General features: G+C 50.3%; 1 protein-coding gene across 6 annotated transcripts in view; it reads right to left on the bottom strand.

Annotated features, from left to right (window-relative positions):
* DGKZ (diacylglycerol kinase zeta) overlaps nucleotides 1-12,044 on the bottom strand; it is a 63,760-nt gene that overhangs the window by 32,272 nt on the left and 19,444 nt on the right. For 2 of the 6 annotated variants that reach the window (XM_072617683.1, XM_072617682.1), the window contains exon 1: nucleotides 3,872-4,307. The exons of 3 other annotated variants lie outside the window; for them this stretch is intronic. In XM_072617683.1, coding sequence (XP_072473784.1) covers nucleotides 3,872-4,050 — 179 coding nt within the window. In that variant the 5' untranslated portion in view covers nucleotides 4,051-4,307. Of the gene's footprint in view, nucleotides 1-3,871; nucleotides 4,309-12,044 lie in introns of those variants that run through there. One more of the 6 variants, XM_072617681.1, reaches the window with a different exon arrangement.

The raw sequence follows: 12,044 nt of genomic DNA on the forward strand, positions 1-12,044 counted from the left end.
AAAAGCCACAGTCCTCGTGCAGCCCTGAGGAAGACAACAGACCATTGGGCTCCTAGGGCCTCAATGAGTGTCTCCTGGGCTTTGTGGAACGTGCTGGCAATTGGTCATGCCCTTGGGGCAGAAAACCAGCTAATCCACAAGCAGTGTGACCTTCAATTCATGGACAAGGCCAGAGGAAGGAAGACCCAGCCCCTCCATTGCGCCCACACAACCCCCAGGCCGAGCCCCCAGGCAGGCATTGGAAGGGTGAACACTAGGGGCAATGAGCTTAGGTGGGACAGGGCCAGCCACCAAGCTCCTCCCCAACCAGCTGCAAGGGTGAGATGGGAGATGGAGTGATAGACTGCAGACCAGTCCCTCTGTCCTTCCAGGCTGGGCAGGTGGAGATGGGGAACTGCATTCCCAGATAGCAAGATAATGTAGCCAGCTGTGAGCACAGAGGTCGGCAGCAAGGGGAATGAGGGGGCAAAAACTCAAGATACCCAGAAGTTGGGCTGCACCCAGTGTAGCATTGTGGCAATAGCACTGCATTTGGAGTCGAAGTATCTGGGTTTGAGTGCAGATTCTGTAACTTTTACCTGTGACCTTGGGAAAGACCCTGCACACCTCCAGGGCCTCAGGTTTGCATTAGGTTAGCCTAGGGGACTCTGGTGAGGGTATGAGGAAGCTGGGCTTCAGCGGAAAGACGGGACAGACCTTGGTCCAAAACCGGCCTCTGCACTTACTGACAACGGGTGACATGACTTAATGTCTCTGAGCCTAGGTTTTTTGTCTATGGAATAGAGGAACATAGCATTGTGAGGCTTAAACGAGAATGTGTGTCAAGTTCTTTAAGAGCCTTTGGACACTCCAGGTCATAACTGCTCTGAACCCCCACCCCTCCTTCCCTGCCTTACTCCTTCGGTGCTCTGCTTACACTTTATTCTTGGCTTGGGGGTTTGGGTCCACAGCCAAAATGGGTGCTACAGGAGACAGTCAGAGAGAGAATACAGGGGATGATGTAGGTAGGACCTAAAAGATGGGGTCACTGAGGGACCATGGCCTGTTTTCCCTGGACCTGTCACCTAGGGTAAAAGGAAGCCAGAAACAGTAAGGATTCTCACTAAGCATCCTTTTCAGTTTCAGTGACACTAACCCAACTGGATATCTCCCAAATTGAATCAGTGACCAAAACCGGGGGAAGCAAGGAGAAACTAGGAAAACAAAGCCACGGTAAGGGATGAGGGAGGATGACTGGCCAAGCTGCCACAGAATGACGGGCACCACATCACAGCCATGAGTGTTCTCGGTTTTGTCCTTTCCCATGATGCACTTTACCATCCTCTAGTTCATCCCTGCACTAAAGGGCTCCTGACACCTCTATTCCTGGGGTCTCCCCTTCTCCACTTTGCCTGTAGCTCTTCCCTCACTGCGCCTTTCTTTATCCATCTATGCAAAGGAGAGCCTTGTGCCTCTCTGGTGCAGTAACCCCTTTGGCACATAGAAGAGCAACCATGCAGAGATCCCAGGAACGGGCTGGACACACACATACATGGTCCCTCTCCCAGAGGCTGGTGCGTGCAGGAGGTGGAGATATGGTTGCACAGGCAGTGGCAGATTGGAAGAGAAGAGAAGAGAAAAGGACTCCTAGCTTCTCCTCCCTTTTACTAGAAATCACCACAGCACCGAAACCTATGTCCAGTGCACAAGCCTGTGACTCAGATTAACACTGCTACCTCATTGGTCCAAATTGAGTCCCTAAGATTTGAGCAGATGCGGGGGGAGCGTTAGTTCCAGCTTCAGTGTATGGCCAGTGCAGGGTTAGTGGAAAGCCACCCAGTGTGACTCGCTCTCAGCCAATCCAGATGTGAGGTGCCTTTTCTCAGCATAAGGCAGAAGATTATTGGGGGTAAAGTCTGTCCAAGTAAGAGTCAAAGCTGAGTACAAGGAAACCTGGGCAATAGAGCTGAGACAGGACTTCAGCCAAGCAATCCCTGGGCAGAGTCCAGTAATGTCCTGACAGGAGCCAAAGAGACTTGGTATTCCTCTGTGTCCCACCTTAAAGCAACAAGCAATACCCAGGGAGCCCTGAAAGCACTGACTCTTGTCATTTATTGAGCCCCTCTGACCCCCCCAGCCTGCCCTGATGCTCACACCCAAGACCCACGCACAACCCAGTCACAGAGCAGGGGCCAAACAGAACAGACCACAGAAGGACCAGCAGCCACGTGCCAATCCGAGATGGAACATCAGACTGGATGATCAGAAAAGAGCTGAAGCAAAGAGATGTCTTCCAACAGAGGGGTAGGGGGTGGCAAGAGGTTGGATGAGGGGGGAACCAGGGAGGCCCAGGCTGGGCACCTAAGGGGTGATCATCTCCTGCAGAAGCAGCTCTGTCTCATTCCTGGACCAATGGACACAACATCCTTCCCCCCACTTCCTTCAAAAAACCAAACCAAACCAAACCCTACCAGGATCATCAGTGAATCTGGGAGAAGAAATCTGAAGGTCCATAATGAGCTCTGGGGGAACTCTGCCCAAGGGTGCTCCAGAAATGGACAGAAGTGATGGGAAGATGAGAGAAAAGGCTGACTGTCTAAAGAGGCCCCCAATGATGGATGCCAGCAAGGGGGTGCATAAGGACAAGGAAAACAGGTGACAGTGACCAGAAGAAGCCGGGATGGAGGCAAGAGGTGACCAGGGCAAGGAGGTACCATGAGGACAGGACAATGGCCACAGGCCATGGAGAGAAGGTCAAGAGATAACAAGAATGAGCATGCCAGGGGGATGTGGGCAGGAGGGACATTGACCAGAAGATGGCAGAGGCGGGGACAAGGGATGACAATGATCACGGATGGCAAGATGATGGGGGCAGGAGCTGACAAGAACCAAGGATGCCAGGGGGATGGAGGAAGTGACAACGACCAAGGATGCCAGGGGGATAGGGGCAGGAGCTGACAAGGACCAAGGATGCCAGGGAGATGGGGGCAGGGGCTGACAAGGACCAAGGATGCCAGGGGGATGGGGGCAGGAGGTGACAAGCAGAGGATGCCAGGGGGATGGGGGCAGGAGGTGACAAGCAGAGGATGCCAGGGGGATGGGGGCAGAGGCTGACAAGGACCAAGGATGCCAGGGAGATGGGGGCAGGAGCTGACAAGGAGCAAGGATGCCAGGGGGATGGGGGCAGAGGCTGACAAGGACCAAGGATTCCAGGGGGATGGGGGCAGGAGGTGACAAGGACCAAGGATGCCAGGGGGATGGGGGCAGAGGCTGACAAGGACCAAGGATGCCAGGGGGATGGGGGCAGAGGCTGACAAGGACCAAGGATGCCAGGGGGATGGGGGCAGGAGCTGACAAGCGGAGGATGCCAGGGGGATGGGGGCAGGAGCTGACGAGCGGAGGATGCCAGGGGGATGGGGGCAGGAGCTGACGAGCGGAGGATGCCAGGGGGATGGGGGCAGAGGCTGACAAGGACCAAGGATGCCAGGGGGATGGGGGCAGAGGCTGACAAGGACCAAGGATGCCAGGGGGATGGGGGCAGGGGCTGACGAGCGGAGGATGCCAGAGGGACGGGGGCAGGAGCTGACAAGGACCAAGGATGCCAGGGGGATGGGGGCAGGAGGTGACAAGCAGACGATGCCAGGGGGATGGGGGCAGGGGCTGACGAGGACCAAGGATGCCAGGGGGATGGGGGCAGGGGCTGACGAGGACCAAGGATGCCAGGGGGATGGGGGCAGGGGCTGACGAGGACCAAGGATGCCAGGGGGATGGGGGCAGGAGGTGACAAGCAGACGAGGCCAGGGGCTGAGCGCGCCCCGCGGTTGCCATGGCGACGGGCCGAGGCGGCGGCCTAGGGGTTGCCAGGGGGACGGCGGGGTCCGAGCGCGCTCACCTGTGGCCGAAGAGCCGCAGCCCCGGGAAGCGCTTCTTGCTGAGCCGCCGCGGCGCCTTGTCGGGCTCCGGGCCGCGGGCCCCCTCCGAGCCGCTGGACGAGGCCGAGGCCGAGGCCGAGTCCGAGCCGCTGCTGCGGGCCTCGGCTCCGCCGCCGCCGCCGCCGTCGGGGGGCTCCATGCGGCCCTAGCCCCGGGCAGCGCGGGGCCGGCGGGAGACGCCCATGGCGCGCCGGCCTCGGTCCCTCCGTCCGGTCCGCCCGCGGGTCAGCGCCGCGCCTCCGCCGAGACGGCCGCACGGGCCATCGGGGCTCCTCCGCCGGCGGAGCCGCTCGAGCAGCAGCGCCGCTGCCGCCCGGGCTCCAGGAAGTGCCGCCGGGGGCGGAGGGAGCGAATGAGCGAGAGGGATAGGGAGAACGAGGCTGCGCGCAGGACCCCGCCGAGCTGCCCGCGCCGCTGCCTGCTCCCAGCGCCCCGCCCCTTCCCCGCCCCCTTCCCCGCCCCTCCAGGCCCCGCCCCCAGCGGCGCCCCGCCCCGAGCCTCCGCCGGCCGGGCCGAGGCCGCGTGGGGGCGCTCTTCTCCTGGCGGGGTCGGGGCGGGAGCCCGGGCCTGAGCCTCGGGGCCGCGAAGCTGCCACCATCCCCAGTACACGAATTCGCCGCTCCACAGCCGCCCCTCCTCAGCTGTCCACACACAGACGCACGACGTGCCTCCCGTCCTCCCCTCCCCCGCGGAGCCCGGCTGCCCCTCCCCCGCGGAGCCCGGCTGCCCCTCCCCCGCGGAGCCCGGCTGCCCCTCCCCCGCGGAGCCCGGCTGCCCCTCCTCCGCGCAGCCCGGCTGCCCCTCCCCCGCGGAGCCCGGCTGCCCCTCCCCCGCGGAGACCGGCTGCCCCTCCCCCGCGCAGCCCGGCTGCCCCCTAGTGGTGAGAGCTGGCAGTCTCTCCTGCCTCTCCCCGCCGCTGCCCCATGCAGGGTGGAAGCGCCTGGATGGCAGCGCCCTTTTCCTCCCGGGCCGGGCGGTCCGCGTGTCGGGCTCACAGTCAGGGCCCGCAGGCCCGGCCGCGGCCGAGAAGATTCGAGGAGGAAACTGTGGCTTCCCGTGGATAACTCACTTCCCAGTCGGAAGCGGGCTTCAAACCCAGTTCTTTCCAAGGATACGGGGGAGGGCTGTGCATCCCCGCACTGATTGGCCGCCTCCTGCAACAAGCACTTATTAAGCACCTACTGTGTACCAGGCCCTGTTAGCCGCTGCAAATATCAGGCCAAAGTCACCGGTCCCGGTAGACAATCCCGCCGGGCGCTTCGGGCCCTCGCACACTGCCCCCCTCCGGTCAGCCTACCACCAAGCGCCCTGGCCCTGTGTGGACCTCGGTCTCCTCCTCGCTTCCTCCTCCTCCCCCGACGTCCCTGACCTGTCCCTGTAGCCCCCGAGGGCAGGGACCCCCTTTGTACCAGTAGAGGAGACACATGGAGCTTAATGAATGCTGGACTGGTTGCCCCCAAGGAGCTCCTGTTCTCTCCACAGTTGCAGTACTGCAGGAAGGGATTTTCAAGGTCCTTTAGCTGCTGCTATGCCTTCATTTTACAGATGAGAAAACAGGCCCTAGGGTCTGGCTCAGGCAGAAGAGTTGGCTTTGGAACCCAGGTCCTTTGACTCTAAATCTGGCTTTTTTTTCTCTCTCCCACACTAGCTCCTTGATGAATAAGGAATGAAACAAGCATTTCCATAACTAGTGTAATTACTTGGCTAAACAAAAAAATCAACTTCTCCTTCTGGTGTATAAAAGAGAACTGAACTGAGTTGGCATCTGAACTCTGTCCTTTGGAATTTCAGACCAAAATGCACCACACTGGGGAGGGGGCTTTCTCCCTCCTCCCCAGAGGAGCAGTACATACCGCAGGATACTTGCCTATACCTGCCCAGGTGGGCCAAGAAGGGAACTGATGGATCTTCTGCTTTGGGTTTCTTTTCTGAGCACATCAGAGATAAGAATTTATGTCTTTTCCATGCATGTTCTAGAGCTCTCAAGAGAATGAGAATTCCTGAGTTCCACTGCCTTGGAACTTTAGCCCTGTAGCTAAAGGCCTAAAGCTAGAGGGAGGGGGGTGTAGGAGAGGGAAGAGATTGCCCCTTTCTCCCTCCTTGCCATTGCCCTGAATTGCTTGGATGGTGTAGGATGGAGGGGAATAGGTAGTATTTGTTCAAACAATCCTAGCCCATTTCCTTATAGAAATCTAATGGATGTATAAGGACTTTATGTTTTTGTGTTTGGTCAAGGGCTCCTGGGAGTCTCTTTGCATCACATCCAATTTCTGTGGTGGGTGAAATAAAAGCTGGTCTATACCTGATATCCATGTTGTACACTGAGTGTCTACAGAGGAGCTGAGACCCAGTTACCTACTTTTAGGGAAACCTAGACATGAGCCATACCCAAGCTCTATTTTAGACATTTCTGGTGGGGACGTGAGCCAGTGAGAGAAACTGACCCATTAGGATCTCAGACCTAGTTCAAGTGAGCCTAGAGTCCTTGAGGTGGTAAAGGGAGGGTAAAGGGTGGGGGAGACACAGCTAGGTGACATGCCAACTTCTACACAGTGACTCCTTTGACATCCATACCCATACACACCCATTCACAGTCACAACATGGGTCTTCCTTTTCCCTTACACTTTAGACTCATAAACACATCCAGAAATATACAAAACAAAGATATACACACCTCTTAAATAAATTCATGCTCACACCAACCCTCTTTCACCTTCTACATACCATTTTAACACAGATAACTGCTCGGAAGTTTAGTCTGGTCTGCATTTGGGAGGACCTAATCACTTTACAAAACAACTAAGAAATCCTTTGGTGTGGAATTCACCAATGATGGTGCTATCAATTTGCCCAACCATTTTGGCAAACAATTTGGAATTGCACAAGGAGTTGCAAAATGCTTCATGCCTTTTAAGCCCATGAAGTGGGTTTGTACACCAAAAGAATTCAAAGAAATATGGAAAGATATGATGCAGAGTGAAGAAGGCAAACTATATGTACAATTACTTACACAACCTCATATCCTCTTGTAAAATGGGGATGACACCTACCTCTCAGAATAGTTGTCAGGATTAAACAACATAATATTTGCAAAACACTATATAATGGTTAGCTTTTATACTCTGGTAGATTCACCGTCCCCAGTATGGGAACTTCCTCATCACAGTTCCTTCCTAAGACCTCCCATGCATCCAGCTCAGAGCTCTTCCCCACTCGGAAGGGCCTTCCTCTCAATCCTTTGCCATTATGCGGAGGCTGGTGTATCACCTTTGCTGAATAGCTCTCACCCACACTACTGGTATTTCCTCAGATAAAGAGCAGCTGCTTGTGAGACTAGGTCACGCAGTTGGATGGAGAATCCACAGAACTGGTCCTTGGAGACTTAGAGCTTGGATAAACATATAAATAGTTGATGGCCAATGAACAAGGCCCAGAAGGGAAAAGCAGAGAAGGCTAGATTTGGAAACTTGTGCAGCATTTTCAGTGGCCTAAGCTTTGCCCTGAATCAAGGTCCTATCCTTATAGCCACAGTGTTCTTCTGGCTTTCACAAAGTCCTATTTGGATTCCCCGTGTAAGTCTTGAAGACTATGCCAGGGGGTCATGAGCCAATAAGGTTCTAAGATGCTGGAAAGACCCTCAAAATGATCTCAGTTATAAAGGATGCCTTCTGTCAGAGGGCCAGCTTAATTAGGTGCACAGGCTCAATACCCAGTAGTCTGGCCACTTGATGATGAACTTTTGAACCATGGCAATCTCATGGCAAACCCTGGCAAAAAAGATAAATGGACCCCTTCTGCTTTGACAACAATGGTAGCAGGGTGTAAAAGAAAAGGTAGGGGAGGAATGGGGCAGGGGTGTTGAAAGCATTGGCTGGTGACCAGGAACTGCTGGCATATCTGAATCCCATCAGCTGTGCTATCCTCACTATAAACAAAATCAGATGTCAAAAGGGAAGTCACGTTGAAAGGGAAATCACTGGTCCTTCTTGAAGAAAATCAAGAAGCTAGTGGAGTTGGTTTCATTGCGTGTCCAAAAGTAACAAGACACATCATTTCAGGGGGCAACAGTATCATGTTTGTATCACAGTGTTTGTGACGGCAGTTACAAAAAGAGCAAAATGAAATAAGGGCTACTTGTCAAGTCTGAGGCAAATCCATGAAAGGATACTGGCCTTCTCAAAAGAGCCCAGCCAGCTCCTCCAAGTGAAATTGATGCATCCTTTAATACCTGATGACGTAATGGGAGAAACGTCTCCTGTCTGAGCTCTTGTGGTGGGTCACTACTGCCACATATGTATCTACAATGATGCAGAAATTTTGGAGGTAAAAACCTAGGTTTTCTTACTATGCTCAAGCCTCAAGCACAGGTTTCAGTCCTCAGAGAAAATCTGAACAATCTTGAGGATTCTAGGTAAAACCAGATCAGAGTGAAACAGAAATAATTCATTTACATACTGTAATCTTGAACATTCCTGTTAGACCGTAAAATTTAAAGAGAAGACAGAGCCATAGTTCAATGCTTCCTTCAATGTCACAAACGTAGTTAAACAGAGTCAAAATCTCATACATCCCCTAAGGAAACAAACCTCATCAAACAAACTCTGTAGGTAAACTAAGTCACATAACTGGTTAAATTGCGTTTAGAGGATTCATAAATAGACTGAGGAAGAGGATTTGCTAAGGAATCAGGGACAGTTAAAATTCCTTTGGCTTTTTATCTAAGAAATATATAAGACTCTTAAGTAACATCTTACATCCCATGGGACAGCTTTTGTTTTGGTGAGGTTAATATTTAAACAGACTATTCGTTAACCAAAAATTGTGGAGGAAAAGCCCTGTGTCCCAAATAATAAAGAGAAATAAAAAATTCCGATAACAGTTATTTCAATATGAGGTGGGCAAAGACAAGGGGCTGCCAGAGCCAGCTCTAAGAACTGCATTTACACTTCTGAAATCAGCAATTGCTACAAATCAAGACTTGATTTATTTTTGTTGTTGTTGTTGATTGTCTAGACTTAAGAAATTATTAATGATGAAGATTCAACTCATGTGCACATGACTTTTTTTTTTTTGTGGAGAGCCTAATTGTTAAATATTTTCTGGCACACATACTGCTCTATAACCACTGCTTGAGCGCAGTAGGAGTACAGTAGGCCTGAGTGATGAAGTCATCTCCAGAATGGAGACCTGGTGACTGGAGGTTAATAATAATGATAATGCTCACTGACCCTTACAGAGTGCTTTATGGTTTGTAAACTGCTTTACACCCTTTGTCTCACTGGGGCCTCTCAGTACCCTTGGGCGGAGGGGATGGTAGAAAAAAATATGCTGGGAAATATTTCAAGAAAATGAAATAAGATAAGACAAAAGCTTATAGATAATACAAAAGCATCTCACCTGTGTACATACTGTCTACATACAGTCAGACCACCCACTTACTAGAGCAAATGCCAAAACCAATTAGGAGAAAGAATAAAAATGAGAAGAGACGACATTCGACTTAGAAAACTCCAACCTGACCTATTTAAATTAGCTATTAGCAAAAAAATGGGAAATGGATAAAAGAGCAGAACCTGACAGCAACTCTCATGATTTCCTCAACAAGTTTAAGTCTATTATCAGTCTAGTGTTATAATTAGGAGACCAAAAGAGCTCAGAATTTGCCTTCTTGCAAGCTCTACTTGCCTTATAAGTCTAGAGATGTGCCAGCCAAAGGCAATATCAACTTAAAATGTAAATTCATTCATAAAACCCTATGGAAGTAGATAGTGGAGGATTATGAGCAGTATCAGTTCATTAAACAGAAGCAATGAAGGGAAAACAAGTTTACAGAAAGCTTGGCAAGAGACCAAATTGTCCCAAGGGAATTAAAGATGAAACCGGAAGGAGAACAAGGAACAGTCAAAAATAGAAACAATCTATGAAGATTTCTAAGCAAACAATTTTTTTCCCCTTAATGACAACGGAGACACAACACCAGCCCCCAGTTTGCTACATTAGGAACCAGGGTTTAGAAATGGCACAAAAAAAAACCAAAGGTGAGAAAAGCACCTAAACCAGACCATAGTCCATGCTGGAGTCAATGCAGCTTTGAAGACAACTTTAAAGGCACAGTTCTCTAAACAGCTCAGAGAGGAGAAGAGATCAAACACTTGGGGAAAATCATGGACTTTATTACTCAAATGCTGTACTGGATCCATAAATTAATCATTTCAGGACATCCCTCCCATGATATCACAACCCCTCCATGTCTGTCCATCCCAAGATAGCATGGTATAGTGGAGAACACCAGATGTGGAGTCAGGAAAACCTGAGTTCAGATCCTGCCTGAGACACTTATTAGCTCTTAGGCCCCAGGCAATTCATTTAACTTCTCTTAGCCTCAGTTTCATCATGGGTAGAATGAGGGAGTTGGCTTCTAAGGTTCCTTCCCATTATAAATCTTTGAGCCTATGATTTTGTCCTTGGACCTTTTATTAACAAAAAAAGACAACTGAAAACCATAAAAAACTGTTGACCTATGTGCCTGATTCAAATCCTCATAAGAGTAATCTGAACACGTTTATCAAGGACATCCTTGATGAGTCCACGAGAAATGACTAGGCTAGTATTCCATAACAAATTGTTCTTTATAGTCACACAACTGACTGAAAGGTGTCAAGAATACAAATGGCTACCATGTTTGTTGACTGTTTTAAAAGCACTTGATTTAAATGATCTTCTCCAATATGGTGTCAACATCACACAGTGTTCATTGAAATATACAACAATAGAGACAACTTCTTTGAAAGATCCTTTGATTATAACTATCAAGAGAAAACAGGCAAATACACACTCACTAAAGGTCTTTGCTGTAAGTGTGGACTATGTCTAGCACAGAGTCAGAATGGAAAATGGATTCCCATACATGTGAAATTCTCCAGCTGGACTTAAGCCATGAGACACTGCACAGTCCCTTCAAGGGGTTCAGCTTAGCAAGTCGCATGGAAGAAACAAGAGAAGAATGCCTAGTGTTCAGTCTCTGATATACAGCTTCATGGACAACCCATAGAGCTGGTCCATCAACATGTATACCTTGGACAGACACTGCAGTTGGACAATGAGTTGAGCCGAGAATTAAAGGGGTGTAAGAAAGCAAGCCAGGCTGCCTTTGGAAAACTCTGTGGTGCTTTCAATGACCCCTAGTTTCTCCATGAAACAAAGTACCATCTTAACATCAATGCTTTTTTAAACCAAATTGTATTTTATTTTTCTATCCTTGTTCCCTAATTCTGTACACCTTCATATGAGAAAGAAAAAAAAAATTCGTGTTATAAACACATATAGTCAGGCGAAACAAATTCTCACATTGGCCATATCCAAAAGAGAAAATCTGTCTCAATTCTTCCGCTCTCTCAGTTAACATCAGTGTTCTTCCGGGGATACAGTATGACTGCTATAGCCTCAACAGAATCAAAGCTTAGGCTCATCCAAATGGCAATGTTGAGGTATACGGTAGGTGTGAGTCAGTGTGGCTAACATGGAATCATCATAAAGGCTATCAGAATAATGGATGTCTGGCCTCAGAGTGGACTGGCCATCACTGGAGATTGAGGGATAAGTGGTGGACAGTTCCCAATGGGAATCCCATGGACATTCTCCAAATGTGAAGAGATTGAGGACAGAGGTTCTTAACCTTTCTCTGTGTCAAGAACCTCCTTGTCAGTCTATTAAAACCTACGGATCTTTCTCAGAAAAAAAATAATTCAAAATGGGAAGAAATGCTAAAATTTCAGTTAGAGGTTAGTAAAAATAAAGATGCAGGTTTTTTTCCCCTTTCAAGTTCATGGGCCCCCTGAAATCCATCAGTGGACCAGGCCCAGTTTAAGTATCCCTGACTCAGAGGAAGGCTGCTAGCATTTGGGGGGATGCTTGTGAAATATTTGCAGGAGGCCAAGGACCAGAATCATAGCCAACGGGAAGGTCCTCGGAGGTCACCACGTGCACCACGTGCTGAGGGAGGGAGGAGATCTGCAGGAATGAGGCCACAGAGACCTCAAAGGACCGAAATAGTGTTCTGACAATTTTGAGCAGCCTTGAATCATGAAATGCCAAGACCTCAAGGGGTCAAAACTGCATCTCACTGCTAAAGG

The sequence above is a fragment of the Notamacropus eugenii genome, chromosome 6 (assembly GCF_028372415.1).
Source record: "Notamacropus eugenii isolate mMacEug1 chromosome 6, mMacEug1.pri_v2, whole genome shotgun sequence".
Classification (NCBI taxonomy): Eukaryota; Metazoa; Chordata; class Mammalia; order Diprotodontia; family Macropodidae; genus Notamacropus; species Notamacropus eugenii.